Raw genomic sequence first — 20567 nt, 5'->3', positions numbered from 1 at the left:
TGGGACTTATTTCTGATTTCAGGACCAATGTAAGAAAACAGATGAACTGAACCAGTGACTGTTGCAGCAATAGCCATTTTGGGAGGACCCAGGAGTGGCTGCTATGAAAAAATCAGCCCTGCATGGGTAATGCCTCAACCTTCCTGTTGTGTTTGAAAAGAACAGAAATGCCACATTTGTGTGAGATACTGCTGTGGGTCACAGCTTCCCATATATCTGCCAGAGCTGGAATCATCAGAAAGATGTGTTTCAGAGGTGCACAACAACAGGGAGCCACAGCTGTGTTCCCCAACCATCTTTGTGAGCACAAGAGGTTGTCTGAAAGACACTGCATAACTTGTTGGGTCCAAACCCCAGCATATAAACCACTGCAAGCAATTCATGAGGACAGGAAAACACCTGCACATGTTTTATTTGAGAATTAGGTAATTATGCAATTAGAAACTATATCCACTGTATGCCAGGTGGGTGGCAAGAGCTGAGGATGCATGCACAGAAAGTCTTCGGATTCTGATTTTTAATGCTATATGACTCTTAAATCAACATGTGATTTGTAACTGACTGGACAGAAATAACAACAAATTTACATTTCAGAAACAAAACAAGTCCCCAAGCTCAATTAACCCTGGACTACTGGAACCTTCTGGAAATCTTCTTTTATGTGGAAAACCCCCTTTCCTATTGGACATAAAAGTGTCTATGCTTCACCTCAATGTTTCTTTCTAGAAGAAAGATATTTCCACACTGCCATTTTGGTGCTATCAATATGATGTCATCAAAGCCCTAAATAAAATACATGTCTATTGCTGTTGATTATTTGGGAAATGGAGCTCATCCCAGGAAAACCAACATGCACAGGGCATCCACCAATATCCCTCCTGCAACAGCAAAAAGCAAAAAAAAAAAAACCTCCACAAATAGGTGTGTACATTGGAAGAGCATAGACAAAGATTTTACCCAGGTATTACTGTATCATATTCTAACAAAATTTTCCATCTCAGACAGCATGGTAGCTCAATATATTTGTCCTGAAGACACATGCAAAGCAATCAGTAAGTTTTCTTGAAATGTCTTTATTGCTTTTAATTGTTCCTTGGTAACAGCAAACTCAACAATTGTTTTTTTTGTTCTTTCCCTTTCCTTTCTGTTATCAACATATAATGTTCCTTAAAATTCCTTTTAAACAAGTTTATCACATGCCTACCTCAAAAGACTTATTTTTATTGACTACACTATGAATTACACACCTATTCAACATTTCAGAAGGAGGGAGACCTCACTCTTCAAGCAGGAATGCTCAACACCAATAAATAAAGGATGTCTATGCCAGGACAAATCAAAGGCAAGCACACTAAAATCTAGGATGGTAGACTTTTCACACCCAGGAAAACCTCCCTAACACTTCTTTTTACAAAACAGAATTTCCTGATATGCCTGGAGCCAGTATGCTGTGATGTGGGCTGGCCCTGCAGAATAGCAACAGCATACTTTAAATCTGTGTTGGGAGCTGGTTACCAGAAACACTGCATAGTAATTATGGTGAAGATTCTCTGGGAAATAGATTCTGGTTTTTCAAAAGAGAGTCTGAAAAAACACCTCCTAACATTTCAGCAGAAATACTTTACAACTTGTCCAAACTGTAGAAGATGTCTCATCTTTTCCCATAAAAGCTTACAGAGCTTGTAATTTACTGAGTTACTGCTTGTTCTAACAACTATTTGAGGCAATGGCTTGGCATGGAGTAAGAGATGACTTTGTGTATGACTTCAGTTCAAAGGTTCATACAATTTATACAGAGTAATAAAAAGCTTAACTTGAACCCTTAACAACTCCACTTTCCTCCACCTCAAGTTCATAACACTGATAAAATCTTTAAGAAGCTGCTGCAGAGAGAGGGGGGGGAAAAAAGAAGAGTCACACGTGTCCCACAGATGGCAGAGCAGTGCATGATGGCAAAGGGGCTGCTGCACACCTGTTATGAGAGCTCTCCCCGAGACCAACACTGCAGCAACTCCTCTCAAACACAGCCTTGGACAGGCAGGAGACCCTGATGGGGCCAGGCAGGGCAGAGAGCAAACAGCAGGGAGCCAGCTGGATCTGCCCATCCGCGACAACTGATCACCAGTCCTCACTTTGGAGGAGAGGCCAAAGAACAAAAATTAAAACAGAGCACAACGAAATTTTTATACAAGCAGCTCTCATCCTTGCTCCAGACTCTGAATGAGCAAGGACTGCACGATGTGCTCATCAAGTAATTTTTTCTCAGCTGTGAAGATTTAGCTAGTCATGCCATGCTCACCCTGTCATCACTTTATTGCCTAAAAAAAATCCCAGATGCTTCTAACACTGCTTTTCCAATAAAGAAATCTACATTTGCTCAGAAAGTAGAATCTTAATGAGGCCTTGCTTGCTGACTTAAAAAAGCATGAGGTAAGAGAAGTCTGTATTAGGGGAAGAAAAAAAAATAGCCCTTATTTAAACTCTCCTCTCACCTCAAAACAGAAGGTTCAGAAACTGAAAACTGATAAAAAGCAAACAAGATTTTTCAGCTGGCAAAATTAATTGTTCATTAAAAAAAAAAAAGTGGTATCTAAATACATTCCATGTAAGCACTCATTTGCAGCATTGGAAACTCTCCAAGACTTCTCAGCTCATGGAGCCTGTGTCTCCAGCTCACACACAAATGCAATACAATAACAGCAAGTTTTTAACTATTCATTTCTGGAACTTGTTATGCCACTGCTCCATTAGACATGAAGTAATCCAGACACCATCTCTCAGGGTAGCCTTTTCCCAATTCACAGGATTTTTTTTCAAATTACAACAAACCCCACAGTATTTATATTTCCAAACAAATTACCAGCCTCTCATACATAAAATTGTTTTCATGTACAGGTACTTTCAGTAACTGCTTAAGAATGATCTTAAACATTTGAGACAAAAGGGCAAAAGCACAGATCTAATTTTAAACAATTAACACAGAATCATTTAGGTGGAAAAGACTACTAAATCATTGAGTCCAGCCTTTGACTGATGACCACCTTGTAGACCAAAGCAGCAAGTGCCATTTCAGCTGTTTCTGGAACACCTTCAGGGATGCTGACTCCACCACCTCCCTGAGCAGCAAGGTTTAACAACCCTTTCTGCTGCTAACCCACAGAAGAGGTAAAGAACTCTAAACATGAGACTTTTTTAAATGACAGATTTGTTTCCTTCCTTACAGAACAGCTGTTCTGGTCTGCAAATTAATGGACAAAATAAGCCTTATTTTGATTTTCACATTGTATGTGCTTAGAAAAAGATGGATTTCTGAGGACAATCCCTACAAATTGAAACTCAAATTAGACTTTCTCTTCTCATATACTACCCCGTTTTACAACTAACTATGAAAATCTTGAGGTTTTACTACTCCTGCTACCCCTGGCTCTTTCTGCTATAGTGCAGAAACTATACTGCACACATGTAAACCTGTATTTATGTACAGACACAGAACCACAGGAATAAAAGCAGTAGGCAAATGTAAAAGCTGCCATTTGAGTTTATACTCTCCAGCAGGAACTCCAGTCCAGCAGTGTTCTGCACACAAATGTAAAGGATTTTTCCATGGCCTTCAGGTCAGGCTCAGAAAGAATATCTTAAGCATGGCAGAAGAAAAGGAAAAACTGCCAACTCCATTGCAAGATTAAATCTACAGCTCCTCAAAACCCCACCTATTTAAATATATTTTCTTATGCTAACAACAAAAAAATATACATATCAAAATTTTAAAGTAGCAAATTTTAATTTTTTTTTCATACCAGGACTTTTTACTAGTTTTGTTTTAGTACAGATGATCCTCCCTAAGAGAGTATTTACAGACAAGGAAAAATAGTTATACATCAGGATATTTATTTTGTATACAAATATTTACAGAAAAATACTTAAAAAATTAAGTATTCAAATTTTAATTGACTCCACTTCAAAAAAGCTTAATGCTTTCATCTTATAAAAACATGTTGCCTTTACTGTGCTCAAATTTGCTATTGAGATCTCTGGATTTTCTTAGAAGAGCTTTCTTTTGTGCTTCATCAAAGCGATTGACTTTGAGATCCTGCTCTCGGTCAAATGGCCTCCTCTCCTGAGGTTTGCTCTTCTCTTCAGATGCTTTGCTCTTCAGCTTTTTCTGGTGGATGTCCATGAGAGACTCTGACCTCTTTGACTCCTGGAAAAAATGAGGAGGAAGAGGAAGTAAAGTATTCAAGAACATCAACAGCAACATACAGAAAATCCAAATGGAAAGATTGAAGTCAGGAAGGCTAAAAATTCCAGAAAAAGAAGACAACTTAGTAACTGAATATAGAATGATAAATTTAGCATGCATGGAGTAGAAAGTGTGAGCAATCTTGTCTAGGCTAAAATACTAATAATTCACTGATGTAGATGGCCATAATGTTGTAGACAGCCATGATGTTGTTGAATCTCTGTGACAATGCAGATAAATTATAAACTTAATGCAAAAGAAATATAGAAGTTGCTCTGACATTATTGGCAGAATGAAGAAACCATGTCAAAAGAATATCTCAAAGTACAGGCCTAGTTTCTTATACACATCCCCATAGTACATGGATTTGGTCACTGCTGGGGGCAGGAACAAGCTTGACACCCTTTTAATCTTTCATGCACTAGAGTGGGTTTTTAAATGTGTGCTCCTAACTTTGAATCATCTGTTGAAAGCCCATAGGATGAAGTCACAGGTTTGAGCTGGAGGGTGTGTTTTGCCAACTCAAGGGCTTTAGCTGCACTTCTTAGAGAGCATGATCCAGCTCAAACAGAACATAAAACTTCTGCTGCTTTCACAAAGGAGCAAGATTAACTCTCACAAGACCATGAGGCCCCTCCTTTACTCAGATACAGTGCATTTGTGTATCTAAACCAACTGTCTCATCAAAAAGTGCAAAAGTTGAGCAGCTCTGTTTTCTCATGATTTTCTTTCACTTCCTGTGCAAACACTCACTACATCACATGCAAATAATAGCTTATGCATGAGTTAAGAGAAGATTGTCATGGAAAATAGACAATACTTATTCATGTGTTGGAAAAATTTTGCATCAGCATTGAAAGAAACTACTTTAAGAACAAAATCCTTTCTAGTGAAATATCCTTGGCAAATGTCAGTGGAGAAAGAAATAGGAAAGAATAGAGGAAAAAATTTTAAAAGGAAAATACCCAAAACAAGCACCTTAAAATCAGAGAAGAGCTGATTTAACAAAAAAAAAAAGAAAACAAAACAACAAAACAACCCAAGAAACATTGTTCTTGAACTTTGAGGCAACTCCATGAATATTAGAAACAGGAAAGGCCTGTATAAGCTTTATTCCACCAGTGGCAGAGAGCAAAACCCATAGTTTTACATGAAAATTATTCTACTATATTCATAGTGACAGTAGAAACAGATGCTAAAGAAGAACCTTAAGACAGAATGCTAATAGCTCTGGATTTGCAAGTCTCTGTCAGGAGAAACACGATTTAATGAACTACAAATAAATTCTCAGAAGTGCCAGAAAAATGTGTAAAATAAGCCAAAGATGTGATTCTCAAGTTAACTATCCTCTCAAGAGACAAGACTGCCCTCCATAAGAGTTCAGGCCATCCATCAGGGAAGAACTGGAAGTAAGAGCTGTAAGGCAGGCAGTGGTCCCCACACTCCGAGGGGCAGGGCTGACATACAGAAAAGTGAGAGGGAATTTGACAGGGAGTTCAGATTTCTAGTAATCAACATCTGTCTGTGTACATTAGCTGATCCTGCAGAGACTGAGAAAAACTACATGTAATGAAGTTACTGTAATGAGCAGTTAATGTAATTAATGACAGAGGCTAATTAATGCAGTGACCTGCTTGGCCCATCAAGCCTCTTTAAGGTCAGTGCATTTTGTTGGCCTAAAAGTTAAACCTGCACTATTGTTTTACTCTTGGGATGTCAGTAATTGGGTGAAGCAAGTTAGTATTTGAATTCAGGTTCCCAGCAACCGTGTCCTGACACGAGGATGATTGAAGGAAAGCAACATGTAAAACTGAGGCAATATAAACAAACCCAAATTCTGTCACTTTGGAGAGGACCCAATCCTGCTCTTGTTGATGCTAATGCCAAGTATTCTGATGATTTTAAACAACAGTAGGTTTGGGCACTAAAAGGGAAAACTGTAGTGGCATCACCATGGAAACCAGCAGCATTAGAAATGAGAACCAGAAGAGGAGTGAAGAACTAAAGGATATAGAAGAGGTATTTTGTGATTACACTTACATTGTATGAAGTCACCTGCTCAATAAGTCTCTTGTCCCTCCCAGATAATACCATTTCTTCATTATCCTTACTGCTTGACTTTTTTGCCTCTTCTCTTTCCTGATGAGTAGAAGAAAACCACATGTTACAGTAATCACACTGTCTGAAGCAAAAAGCAAGCAAATCTATATCCATTTTAATTAAATCTGGAGGGTAAAGTCCATGATAGAGGATATCAGATATTTTCTGCTCAGCTTGATAGAAGAAGAAACTGGACATGCTAATTGGAAAGTCAATGAGCTGATACAGAGTATCTGACTACTGCAAAAGGAAGCAGAAATAAATGCATATCAATTATATTTAAATTGTTACTTCATTGCCTTTATCTTTAAGCCTGAATTTCGATAATAAAGAAAAATCTGGGAAAGAAAATTTCATGGAACAACCCACAGTATCTTTACTGTGTTTTCACAGAACATCAATAACACCTACTGCCTGCAAGTGTATATGAAAGAATAAATAAATGCTCACCTTGGCTTTTCTCTCCCTGTCAGCTGGAGTATCTGTCCAAATAGATCTATCACCTGATTTGTCATCAGCTCGTCTCTTGAATGTTCTTGGGCCAAATCCAAAGCTTTTCAACTCAGGTGGAAGCTCTGTCATCCATGATTCCCTGGTAACTTGTTTGGGTTCATCCTTTGCAAAAGAAGTAGGGGTGGAGGGAAAAGTGACAAAAGCATAATCAAAAATTATTGCCTGAATCTCTTGGCTTCCAGCAGAAATCATAGACTTTTTTCTTTGTGTTAACACCTGCACACATGTAGCATCCCAAGCAGAACTGCAACCAGGTTTACACAGAAACAGGCAAAGAGAACGCAGCAAACAACTCCAGCAACAAAATACTAGAAATTAGGAAATCCAACTTACGCTGTCTGCTGAAGTAAGCTTTTCTTTCATTCTCTGAGCTCTGCGTTCAAACTCTTCAGCCACATCAGACTCCACTGGTCCTTTTGCAGGCATTGGGCCTATAAAATTGTCTTCGTCCTCACTACTATCTGTCAGCTTCCAAAAATAAAACATTTCTTTCAAACATAGTGTTAGGAATATGAAGAAACACTTGAGCTTTATAGAATTAGAAAGACTGTCTAGAAAAGCATATAAATCTAATGCAACACATCTCCCAGACAACAAAAACCTGGATTGGAACTCCAAATTAGACCTGTTCTGGCACTTGAACATGGATACTTCCTCTCAGTTTCATCAAAAGCAGCATCTCTTGTCTGAGGCAAGACTGCTGGTAAAGGCAGTGGCAGCACACAGAGCCCTGCTACCTCACACTGCTCTGCATGCAGCCTCTGTGGCCATGGGTAAATTTGGAACACATAAGCATACAACTTCCGTATTTTGGGCTTTACCATCACTAGTAATATTTGGATGTATTTCCCTAATAAGGATCACAATTTCACACTGCAAGAACTGTCTCCAGCTCAGATTTTGTAAGGATGCCAGAAAGATTAAAGGTAGGGTACCGGTGGCACACATGATACTATGTCCCTGAGTGTACAGCACCTCCAGCTAAGCCCTTGGCTCTGTCATTGACTTCTTCAATCCCTCACAGATCTCTTCAGGAAGAGTTCCTTCTCTGCAAGGGTTACGAAGCATTGGAACAGGCTGCCAAGGAGGTGGCAGAGTCACCATTCCTGAAAGTGTCCAGACATGACTGGATGTGGCCCTTAGTGCCATGGTCTAGTTGACAAGGTGGTGATGGGTCAAAGGTTGGACACATTGATCCAGGAAGTCTTTTCCAACTTAAAGACTCCATGATTCTGACATAGCACTCTAAGCAATATATTAAAGAAGGGCTAAAAAAGTAAGTTTGTTAGGGACTAGATGTCAATAAAAATCTTCCTAGTTGCCAGGGATTGTACAGAAAGCTCACTGGTGCTTCCTCCAAGTTCAAACAGTACAGATGTGGATGTAAGCAAAACTAGACAGAAAATGGTGATGCCACAGTGTCCTGGGAGCAAAGCTAAGGTGCCCAATATCTACAAAAGTGCAAAGATTTCACTACAGTCTGCTTGTGCGTGATAAAGCAATGGGAGGAGGATGACAAGGCTGTGTAGCCAGGAAGCACAAAGCATGACTTGAGAATACACAAGGTAGTGAGTCATTAGATTCACTACAGCAAAGTGAAGAGTCAGCATGCCTCTAAAGATGTATTTGAATACAAAATAATTAAATAATTTTTTAAAAGCCAACAAGAAATTACTCATATTCAAAAATAAGAAAAAGAGTATTATTAGGAGGAGGTAGTAAAAAGATAATTATTAGGAAAAAAATTAACTTCTGTAATACCAGTAAAAAAGCTGATGCTAGAAGATGTATTTATGAGAAAATACTTTTTTGTTTGCAAAATATAAAAGCAGGCTGGTTTTGACATCTCTGCCTCAAGAGATTTGTCACTGTGATAAATTGCTTAATCATTATTTGGAGTTACGAGACGATGAGTACCTCCAAAATGTCAGATAATCTTTCTGCACGATGAATTACAACACTACTCACTGCAGGAGGCTGGAGAATTACATGCTTTGCAACTACTAACCAAAAAAGTGAAGTTTCAGAGCAGCCTTTGCATTATTTTTTCCTAGCATGTCTAGCATCTTCCATAGTGTCTGGAAGTTAAATGTAAAATTGAAAGTACTTTAAAAATAAACAGAATAGCCATTCATTCTCCCAAGAAATGTATGTAGTTTATTATAGCATTAGAGAGATTCACTTACTCAAGAAGGGCATGATCTGCTTTAAAAGTGTTACTCTCTACCTGCCAGTCCCTTCCCACAGGCAATTTGGATCCCTCAGAAGGTGCTGGAAGCCCACCTTTAGGAAGCTCAATCTTCCCCACAGCTGTATTTTATCACACGTCTTGTTCCTGAATGTTCTTTAGTAGCACATGCATTATCTTGCAAGCAAGGATGGCAGACTACAGAACTTCTACCTAGTTTTACCTGACATAACCAGAAAAGTCAAAAAACATGAACTGAAGTGTCAATGTCACTGTCCTGCACCACCTCACTCCCAGTTACAGGTATCATCCAGCAACTGCTAAGAACAATTTAGTGACACTGCAATGCCATTCTTGATTGTATTCTTTTGGATAAAATTATTTATAGGTTATAGCCACTAGTAAACATCTTTAAGGAGGTGAAGATGTGTTTTCTGCCTGCAGTTTAAGATGCCAAGATTGCCTGTGTTCAGTGAGTGCACCATCTATTTAACAGCAAAAGCACAACAAAGCAGACCAGTCTTTTCAGTTTCTCTTTTTTTAAAGGCTTATTTATGCTTCAGTATTTGACTCCAGCAAAAATATGCCAGACACTTTCTGGTCCAAAATTAAACTGTCATCCTGAGAAGTATGTCTGATAGTCTCTTTCAGGCTGCAACTTGTTTAACCATTTCAGATAGCTTGCAGTAAAACAAAAGGCTCATCTTTCCACAAACCTGAGGACGGGATTCTGATGAAGCAGACCGTCCTATGAAACATCTGCTGCTCCTGGTGTCTTCTGGTTTCTTAAAGCCAGGTGGTAATGCAGGACCTATAATAGGCCTTGACAGTGGGGAAAAAAAAAGGGAAAAAAAAAATCTTGGTTTTTCAGCTGAGGGGAAAAAAATATAACAGATCAATATAAAAATAAAAATCAAACATTGATGAGAAGTATGATTTTCCTTCCTCCCCAAGTGTGCCCCTGTGCACACATACTGTAGAAATAACTGAATAAGAGTGTCTCCATTTTCCAGGAGGACCTGTGCAGACAGTTTTGATGCAAAAAACCCAGGAAAGTTGCAGCATGAAGTCAAGGAAATCCACTTTTTTCCTCCCTAGCTTCCTTCCCCAGATTCAAGAGCAATGAAAGGTGATAAGACAAATACACACTCCTCCTTTGCAATCAACAAACCCAATTTCACTCTTCTTGTCTCACACCTCCATTTCACTGGCCCTTAATAAGCAGAAACAGTGGACTGCACTGATTTTATCTTGCCTTGGAGTTGGAAAGAGAAAAGTTTTGCGAGTCCAAGTAACTTCACTGATTTGTTTTTAAGCAGCAGCTCTGCAAGCAGTGTTGACTCAGTTGTCTCCACAAACATAGAAAGGTGAGAATCTCTTTTCAGTGGTGAAAAGAATACTACAAACTGCACTCAAAGAGACTGTGCTTGCTGTATTGAAAGTCTTTTGAATGCGGATTCCTCTTAATAATCCATCATAGTCTTCTTTAAAGCTAATAAAAAGTAATTAAAAGCCCAAACAGCTGTTACCTGAAGACATAACCAAGTGACAGTATCCTCCCAACATAACAGCAGACTTTGTTTATTATGACCTTCAGTTATGAGCTTTAGGTTATCAAAAGTAACAACACCTGAATTTAATTTGCTAATTGTGGCCTTTACTCAATCCCATGTAATCTAATCAGTACAGCCCTGCCGTACTGATATTACTGTCAAGGTTTAAAGAGGGGAAATAAAAGACACAAATTCTCACTGAAGAACCAACAACAGATATACAGATATGAGCTCAGGCCAGTACAAGGGCACTGGTGAGATTTTAAACTCAGGCAAGAAGTCTTGGGTTAATTTTGAAGTTCCACCTCCACCTAGCTGCTGCAGTTTTATCTTCCTTCCTGACTACTTTCTTGTTAAGACCATGTTTTAAATTCCTTATGTAATTTAAAGAGACTGAGTTTAAACTTACACAGATACAGCGAAAAAATTACTTTATTTTAGTATACAATTACCTTTATTCTGCATGGAGAGACAGATAAACCAAACTATAAAAAAAGTTCTCTATTGAAATATATGAACATCTCTAATGTGGGCTGTATCTGTGCAGCCTGTGAAAAAGAACCAGTTTCAAATGCTCTGTCTTATTTCTATCACAGCTCAAAGGCTCTTTAGAGAACAGGAAAATAGTTCTCATATTCATCCTTCTAATGCTTTCCACTTCTTATGCTTTTTCTTTTCCCCCACATGAACATATCTTTGGTTTTTTCTCAGCAGTGCACAGGTAATATGATCCTTGACAGTCTCCTGGATGTCCAAAGGGTCTCTGAACAGGTGAATTGAATCTAAATACTAGTAATATTTCAACTCTGATAATATATTTACTCTAATAATAAATTAACTACTAATATATAAGTGGTAAATACATTTTACTGCTGTAGGCAGCTTCAGTACCTATACATGTCAAAAATATCCCCCAAACTTATAGACTAAGGAGTAATTTAAGGAATATTGCATTTCATACATGGCAAAGACTGTTCTGTTGCTGGACTTGGAAGTTCTTGCCAACTCATATTTTGAGATGGGTATTTCAGCATTCTTCTAATGTATAACATAACTTTTTCTTAAGATCACCTTTGATCTTTACCTTGATGTGTAAACACTTCAGTACTATTTATGACTTCTGCACTTCTGTCTAGTATTGATAAACAATAATATAATCTTCAAAATTGAAAGGAATCTTTTCACATATATATTTTTCGCTAGCATGATTCAAACCATTTTCAATATTGCCACACGAGCTGCCCCTAATCATGACCATGTTGCTTTGACAAGTCTGGAAAAGATGTAAGAGAATAAAAGCTTTTCTAAAGGAACGAGTATGTCACAGAGAACTGATAAACAGCCTGTCCATACACTGAAACAAACGACCTGCATTTGTTTCAATTATTCATGGCTCAGTTGGCAGCTGGCAATCTGCTCAAGGCTAAGGGCAATGCAGCAGGCAGACAGCAGCATTGTGTCTGTGCCCTGCACAGCTTCCACGCCTCCCAGACTCCCAGGTGTGTGTGGGTGGAAGATAGACAAGGCTCTTCCCACACACCACACCGTTCCCACCTATTCAGGGAATCGGGCTGGGTGCAAAACAGCTCTCCTCAATCTGCTTTCTCACAGCCTGCTAGGAGCAATTGTATGGTGAGGTAGGAAAAAACAATACAATGAGTGCCAAGTGCCTTCTACAGCTTTAATCTATCACAGACACAGAGCAGACTCTTGCCTCAATGTCACAGAATCACAGAATATTCTGAGTTGGAAGGGAAACACAAGGATCATCAAGTCCAACTCTTGAGTGAATGGCCCCTTCCTCTTTCATTTTACTACAAATATTCATGTCAAAAACCAAGAAAGCAAGGCTACTCTGCTGATATTAGAAGCTATAAGCTTTTTTTTTATAATAGAGAATACATTACTTTTAACAACCTGCTAAATTTTATAACTAAAATAATATTTTGTGCATATGAAACACAAGAAAAAGGAAAACAAGTTGTTTTTGGGACCATCAAAGCACCCAATGATTCTACTGAGCATGATACTCACAACTAAAAGTTTTTTGAATACAGCAAAGTGTAACCAAACAGAAAGATACTTCCAAATAACCTTAGTTATATAAATTCTTACTTAGTTACATAAATTTTATGCTACCAAGTGTCATAAAAATTTATGCAAACTGAAAAAAAACCCCCAACTTTGAGACTTCTTTTCAGATGGTATATTACACACACAGCTCAACAGTATTGAGTCACTTTCCTGGAACTGAAAACTCATACCTGACAGGGAAGTATTATTTTATCTACCAGTTCCCTACTGCCCTGAGGAAGATAAAAGTGATCAAGAGACTCTTGTGCTTCTCACGAGGAAGAATCCCCCTGGAAGCACCAATTCCTCTACAGACTATAATTTCAAATTATAGAAGGAAGTGCACAGATTGATGTAAAGACTAAAAGGCTCTGAGACAGTTAAGTTCTGTATAGAAAATCCATATAATATTTTGGGGGAGAAGTATTTTATAACTGTAAGCAATCAAATGGAAATCTTCCTGAGAGAGACCAGAAATAATGCTTATTTGTGTAGACCTGACAGCCTCTTTTCCAGAAACCTACAGTGCTCAGAGTAGTTTTGTACCTGGAGACATGTAAACAACAATAATCCTTGATGCATTAGCAAATTACATGGTCTTGCACCACACACAAGGTAACTGCCCCAGTCCCTCACAGACCAGAATAAACTACAGGTTCTTGTAGCTGTAATTTGTTTTTTCTCTACTGATCTGAGACCTATCAAAAAAATTGAGGAAATTTGACATCCAAAATACATCTCAGAAAATTTACATTAGTTCTTTTGCTCTCCTTCCAACCTGATCTATGAGGGCTGTGTTCTCTGTTTCAAGGGAATGCTGTTCTTGTTCTCAGAAAATGGAGAAAACATTAGCTCTAATCATCTCAATCTCAAGTGTACAACTGTAATGTTCTGTAATAGTGATACAAAATACTTAATCTAAAATAATTGTGTTTTAAGGAAAAGAATCTGAATATAATTCCATTTTAATTACCTCTCTGGAGAATCATCCTGTTTTTTAAATCCAGGAGGAAGAGCTGGCCCAAAAAACCCATCATCATCATCGTCTTCATGAATCCTTTTTGGCTTTCTGCAAATACAGATTTCACTTAATTATTACCTTGACATGCATAGCAATTATCTACATTTTAAAAAGGAAAAAAACCACATAAAATTATTTCATAGGGTCTTCTGTACTAAAAATCCTGCTGTTACCAAGGAGACAGTGCAAAAGGCTGCAAAATGATTTGAAGCAATTAAAAAATTGGTACTAAAAGATTCACTTCAAAAATATTCTGACATTTAAAAAAAGAAAAAGAAATTTAACAAACACCACTAAGAATGCTTTTGCTGTAGAAATGAGTTTAGTATAATGTTGAAATACCATTTTCTAGTCACAAAGTAATCTAAAATTCAGTACACTTCTTTCTTCATTTTTATACACTGTCTGCATTTTGAGTAGTATTTTTCCTGTTCAATTCTAATTAGGTGAAAAACTATTGGCTAAGATAACAAGAAAAAAGTTGAATAATAATTACTCTAGCACTCATTAAGATGGCATAATGGCCTTCAAGTCTCTTATACAAGGCTCAGAGCAAGCACACAAATTCTTATCACAGCAATTGTGAGTAATCAGCCCAAGAAATGAGAGTATCTTCAGACTCCTTGCTAAACAATTCAGGTTTTTTTCATTAGAGTTGACTTTATGAATGCATAAATTCATGTCCATAAACAATCCTACAGCTTCTCAAAGGGAGCTAGTATGCCAAAACCAGGGCTAAACTCAAGTACCAAATACTTATGTACATGGCAAGTGGTGTGTGTCCTTAGCACAAACAAGGAAAGTTGCAGAACTAAAATAAAACATATCAATGCAGAGATTGATTTGCCCAAATAATTTAATTCCACCGTAGGATGTCAAGCAGGTCAGCTGAACATTCTTGGCCTTGAAGAATGTACAGACCACATAATCAAAAGTTTTACACAGGTACAGAGTTTACCTTTTATATATAACATTGTCCCTTTCTCATAAATTAGACAGATACATTACATTTGCAATTAAATTTGTAAATATAAAAATAACCCAAAGCTACACTCACTTGGGTGCTGGATCTTCTTCTGTCTCCTCTTCAGTATCTCTGTTTGTGTCTCTGGGTAGAGGAAGAGATTCTGAGTCGTCATCACTGTCAGGATTTTCTGAGCTACAGCTGCTTTTGTAGTCTGGAGGCAGTGCTGGTCCTGCAACTGAACAGCCAGAGTTATTTGGGATCATAAAATCACTGAATGGTTTGGGTTGGAAGGGGCCTTAAAGATTATCTAGTTCCAATCTCCCTGCTATGGGCAGGGAACCTTCTATGAGACCAGGTTTAATAAGGATACCTACTAAACATTTCAAATAAGTTTGATCTATCACGGCATTTGCAAAACACATATTTACTTGGAATTAAGTTTATTCAATCACTGCTCTGTCTAGCATTTAGAGAAGATATCTAAACAAAGTTCTAGAAGTTACTTCTTTCAGCACCATATTTCCATCACCTGCCCTGAACAGTTCTGGCTTAGGACATTACTAATCCATTACTACATGAGCATCCTCTGCAACAGGACTAGAAAGCCCTGTTTTATAAAACCACTAATGTACAATGGATGTGGCATAAACTAGGATATTTAAAAGAAACACCTTAATAAAGCATTTGAAGCTTACTAGTGAAGAAACATATCATCTGTACATACCCAGAGTGGGAGACCATAAATTATTAAATGGGAACATTTGAGACCATAAAGTATTAAATTAATTGCCAGCTTACTTTAGGAATGGTTTAATGATTAAGGTTATTCCCAGTTCAGCTAAATGTGAACAACAGGGACAGATTTAAGTACTCTGCTGAAAGGGGTATGATTTAGGCATCCAGAGAATGAATTCAAAGAACTGTTGCTGTCAAAAGGCCAGGGCAGTGAATGGAGCTTTCATGCTCCAGTAAAACCTTCATCCTATGGGGCAATATCTCAGCAAAATTAAAATTCAGACACTAACACTGCTATCAGGCCTGAGCTGTTTCTGGCACTGTGCCCACCAGCCCACCAGACACTGAACCTTAATGATTTATTTGGATACAGTACCATGTGCAATGGGTCCAGAAGCAGCTCAGCCATTGATCCTACCAGCAAATGCCCTCCAAACAAGACCCTTAACACAGATACCCTCACAGGATCAACAAGGGATCAGCTGGAGCAAGCAAAATCCAGCAATGGTCCCAAGGCAAGAGGCCTTCCCAATCCAGGGCAAGGCACCCATTTACACACAGTGCAAACAGCCCACACTGCCATGCAATGGATATTTGATTCTACTGATGATTTAGCAGCCTGAGACACTGACACCACTCCTCCTCTTAATATCTCAAGCACTGAGTACAAGACTTGCAGGACAGAGAGGTGTTTTGTTGAGAAAAAGACATTGTTCACTTTAAAAACAGTCAAGGGTCAGATGAAAAGAAAAATGGTACCAGGAAATTAGATCTCCAGTTGAAGAACTACAACTTTTTGATTGTACAAAACCCAATCCAATGCATATTATGCATTTCCATTGTTAGCTGACAAAGGTAAGGCAAAAATCAAGTCCTTTGAGCTTCACAAAGCTTTTAATCATCTTTAGCACAAGACACAAAGACAGTCCACTAATTACAAAGCATCCAGGCAGATCTGCCTTCATTGTTCCCTGTTTTAATGGAAAAGGCTTTAACTGGGACATGCAAATCCATTTCAGCATTAGGAAGGAAAAAAAAACAACCCAACCAACAAAACACTTTTCTCTCCCCAAGAAAACCCAAAAACAACACTCTAGCCCATAAAGATAAAATAAGTTCAAGATGAAAGGAAACAAACAGATGAATGATAAGTAGGAATGAAAACAAGAAGTCTCCTCTTTCAGTACAAAAAGTACCACTTGAATTACAGCACTTAAGACCCAGATAAAACCCAGATAAGGACAACTGCTTTCTCCAGCCACCTTGTACCCTGACATCATGCCACCAGACTTTATTTTCTCTACATGCAAAAGAAAAGGCTTGGAGTGGAAGGAACAAACTCAGATACAAATTGATGAGTCTGATACTAGAGAGGAAGAGAGAAATTAGGAGTATACTAGAGAGGAAGAGAGAAATTAGGAGTAGTTTTGTGAGCTGCACAGAACTAGTAAGACCAAAACTATTTAAGGAAGGAGATTGGTCACACTTGCATGTTGCTCAACGCCAGGGCTAACACACATACTTTCATCCCAATTTCTCTCTGTTATGTTGGCAAAACTGTTTCTATAGGCTATGCACTAAAATGGATGAGGAAACGTAAAAGGCATTAAAAAATCACAGCAAACCACAGCACACCCCTGAAAGAACTGTTTGTTTGTGGAACTGCAGCCTAAGCAGGACAACCAGAAGTTGAACAGAGACTGACTAATGAAGAGAAAATGGAATTTTAAGCTTGAGGAAGAAAAATTCATTGGACATGGTGAAAAGAAATTCGGGGAAAGAGAGCTGGGATTAAAAATGACTGTGACCATGGTACTGACTGAGACTAACAATCAGCACAGACAAAGATGCAGCTATGGACCGGGATGGTTTGGGGAGCCACAACAAAGAGCAGAAAGGTAAGAATGGAAATTGCTAGGGGTAAATTCTGGGAGTAAAGAAAGAAAAGGGTGAGGAGGGAGGTCAAGATCTAATCAGAAGTGTGTGAAATTCCCCAAAAGCCACAGAAAACTGGAAAAATACAGGTGAATGGAGGAACAAAGGAGAGCTCCAAGAGTGAGGAAACTATTCCTAATGAAGCGAGAAGGATAAATACATGTAGCAATGGCAGAGCAACAGAAAAGTGACAAAGTAACCAGAGCTCGGAACAATTCAGAGCAGGACAACGAGATAAAAAAGTGTGAGAAGAAAACTTTGATGATAGTGAGAAGGACCAGTGAGACTTAAGTGAATGTTTCACAGCTACTAGAAGTGATCATCCTACTAATGAGCTGGATCTGGTGGCTATCTGCCTGAAAATTAAGTCAATTCAACTCAGAAACCAAATTAAAAGCTACTTTTTGTTTTGTTTTGCTAGGGTTATTTCTGCTGTATTTGGGGATTCTAAGCCATCTACCACACCATCAGAGATGTACTGGGAAGCTCTCAAGGACAGACAAGGCCTTGCAGCTCCAGCAGAAGGGTAGATCAAGCCAGACATATCAACACATCCCTATTGTGACAAATGTGGCCTCAATGCTGAAACAGACAAAACTTCCTTCGATGCCTCTGGTTATTTCTAACCATTCCCTAGCACTTTTCTCCTGCTGGTACAAGGATACCCCAGAGGCAGGGACAAATGGGCCAAAGGAAGAATGATTCCTCCAGCAGGAGGACAGTTCAGCTTCAAAGCACTATCATGAAGTGAAGAATCAGGGAATGAGGAAATGAGTGTGTCCCATGGGTTGGAGAAGCTGAAGAAGGTAAAGGATTTACCAGGGATGGTGTTTTGGGTCTGTCCTGCTACCATTTGCTTCCATCCTGTTCCCGATTAAGGGTCACAGAAGTAATATCAGCATCACTTCTCTGACACCAGAGGTAGTCCATGGGCAATGTGGTTTGCCTCAAGGTAAGAACAGCAGTGGGTATTGAGGGAGAAAGTGTCTGTATCCAGAGGGGTGGGGGGAACGGCTCAAGGGGGCTGAGATATTTGCTACTGACTGTGGTGCACATCAGCCTGCAGAAGGGTATAAAATGCTGCTGGAAACTGAGCCAACAAGTCTCCCAAGGCTGCAGACAACTCCCAGGTGGATTGCCTCCAGAAGGAATGTATTAGCAATAAATCTAATCATAATCATACAAAATCACTCTCCTATTTCTTGTATGTCTGTCTGAGAGCCTTCTCTTGTGCCTGAGTCTTCTCTGCCACAGGCTGCTCAAAGTCCTACTTTGTTGCTCTTGGGAGACAGAAACTATGAAAGTAGACTAAAAGAACAAGTGCTCTTCAAAAAAAGCAATGAGCAGCTCAAATATCAGTGAGACTACAATGATGGGAAAAATATTGGAAAAGCTCTTCAGCTTTAAAAGGTGAAGCATCTCTTAAAATAGTTAGAAAACACAAGGGAAAATGTTACAGAACAAATTCTAGGCCCATTTGACTCAAGACCCAGCAAGTGTTGCAGCACAGAAGGTGCTGGTGGCAGCCCCACCGTGTGATTTTTGTCACTCCAGGTGCAGGGCTCCAGATGGAGCTGTAGTTCTGTACAGCAAAGTGTGTTATGACAAAGTACTCGCTCTCCTTTCTCCCTCTGCACTGCAGCAGTCTGCCTCATGGGGTGAGCCTGGATACCTAGCTGCTGTAAGTCAAAGTCAGTAAAAGTCAGTGAAAATTATAAAAACAAAATACCAATAGATGGAGTTTGGGGTTTTTGTTTGTTCATTTTCAAAGGCAAATAAATTCCTTCACCCACTTAACACAGAAATTTCTAAGCAGATCTTGGATCAGTTGCCAGTGCAACTGTAATACCATGGACCTGATTGACACTGGGACAAAGAGGGGACAAACTCAGCTGAGTAACTTAGCCTAGACACTGCCAAAACACCTGCTGTCGCAAACCCATGGCCTAAGAATAAGTTTAACTTGTTTTGCTCATACACAATACAGATATTTGCAGTATGCATCAGCGTGTTGATGGAAAGTGAACAAGCCATTAACCCAAACAGAGCCACGAAAGGCAGCACCAGCTCATGCAGTCAGCACTTCTGCACAAAGCCAGATCCAGAGCTTGATGTTGCCATGGTGTCAGCTAATGCAGCAGCTTTGTACCTCTTGCTATTGCTCCCTCTTCTGGATTGAAAAATTAGAGAGCAGACAAGCACAAACCTTTCCCATCAGAGCTGCTTTCTTTGGAGTAAGTGAACGGCAGTGACACACTGCTGGAAACTGAATATATGTACTAGTGCCTTGAACCTGGATTAAAGGCAAGCAGGGCAAACGCTCTAAGTGCTGCTTCCAGATATATTACTGACAGAGAACACGCAAGAATTTTAGTGAGGGAACTGAGCTCCACTGCAGAAGAGCCAGCCTGGCAGTCAGCGGGTCTCGGTGGGATCCCACCTCTGATGCGACAGCTCCCACCATGAGACCCTGACAGGCGGGCAGCCTGCTGCACATCCTGAGCTACACCGCCTGGAAAAGCACAGCCCATGAAGCGGCTTGGCTCGGCAAAGGGCAGCACGCTGCACAGCCCAGTCCTCCTTCTCTACCCCCTAATCTGACACTTGGAGCTGCTGAAGAGCATGGGCTTCAAAGCACACGCGACACTTGAGTGGGACAAAAGTAACTGACTCAAAGCAGCATTTGATATCTGTAGCATTACATCGTATGTGGCGCCTTTTTTTTTTTTTTTTTTTTTTTTTCTTCTCACTGTAATAACCCTCCCGGGAAGTTTAGCTCCATCCAGGTGCCGCACTGGCGGTGCACACCCCGCTATGTGACACACGGCCCGCACAGCCCTGCTATCCCACACGGAGCGTTCATCCCGTGCTGTGGAACAGGCCCGCACAGCCCCGCTATCCCACACAGAGTGTCCATCCCGTGCTGTGGAACAGGCCCGCACAGCCCCGCTATCCCACACACGGAGCGTCCATCCCGTGCTGTGGAACAGGCCCGCACAGCCCCGCTATCCCACGGCCGGCGATCCCCGTGCTCCTACCCTGGCTGAAGTCCTCGCCCGGCTCGGCCTCGGCGCGGCGCGGGAAGCCGGGCGGCAGCGCGGGGCCGATGAGCTGGCGGGCCATGGCTCCGGGGCTTCGGGGGCAGCCCGGCCGCTCTCCCCGTCCCGCTCCGCCGCCCTGCTCCCGCCCGGCGGCGCTCCCGGATGACGCCGCGCCCGCCGGGAAGGAAGGAGGGCGGGAAG

General features: G+C 40.0%; 2 protein-coding genes across 2 annotated transcripts in view; one reads left to right on the top strand and one right to left on the bottom strand.

Moving 5' to 3' along the window:
* NUFIP1 (nuclear FMR1 interacting protein 1) overlaps positions 1 to 20567 on the top strand; it is a 145900-nt gene that overhangs the window by 105550 nt on the left and 19783 nt on the right. The gene's annotated exons all lie outside the window — the stretch shown is intronic.
* On the bottom strand, positions 385 to 20524 carry GPALPP1 (GPALPP motifs containing 1). Its single transcript, XM_079307255.1, has 8 exons — positions 20364 to 20524; positions 14746 to 14890; positions 13641 to 13736; positions 9758 to 9863; positions 7187 to 7321; positions 6791 to 6955; positions 6281 to 6379; positions 385 to 4201 (listed from the first exon to the last, which is right to left on the bottom strand). The coding sequence occupies exons 1-8, from the start codon at positions 20446 to 20448 to the stop codon at positions 3983 to 3985; spliced, it is 1050 nt and encodes a 349-aa protein (XP_079163381.1). The 5' UTR covers positions 20449 to 20524; the 3' UTR covers positions 385 to 3982.

This window comes from Erithacus rubecula, assembly GCF_903797595.1.
Source record: "Erithacus rubecula genome assembly, chromosome: 1".
Lineage (NCBI taxonomy): Eukaryota > Metazoa > Chordata > Aves > Passeriformes > Muscicapidae > Erithacus > Erithacus rubecula.
This window is presented reverse-complemented; position numbering and strand designations above follow the sequence as displayed.

Excerpts from the sequence above, each read along its gene's own strand:
- GPALPP1 (XM_079307255.1), bottom strand. The coding sequence starts at position 20,448 with ATGGCCCGCCAGCTCATCGGCCCCGCGCTGCCGCCCGGCTTCCCGCGC. Across the intron at positions 14,891-20,363 it reads GGGCGAGGACTTCAGCCAGG|TTGCAGGACCAGCACTGCCT; the intron begins GTAGGAGCACGG and ends CTGGCTGTTCAG. Across the intron at positions 13,737-14,745 it reads GAAGAAGATCCAGCACCCAA|AAAGCCAAAAAGGATTCATG; the intron begins GTGAGTGTAGCT and ends CTGTATTTGCAG.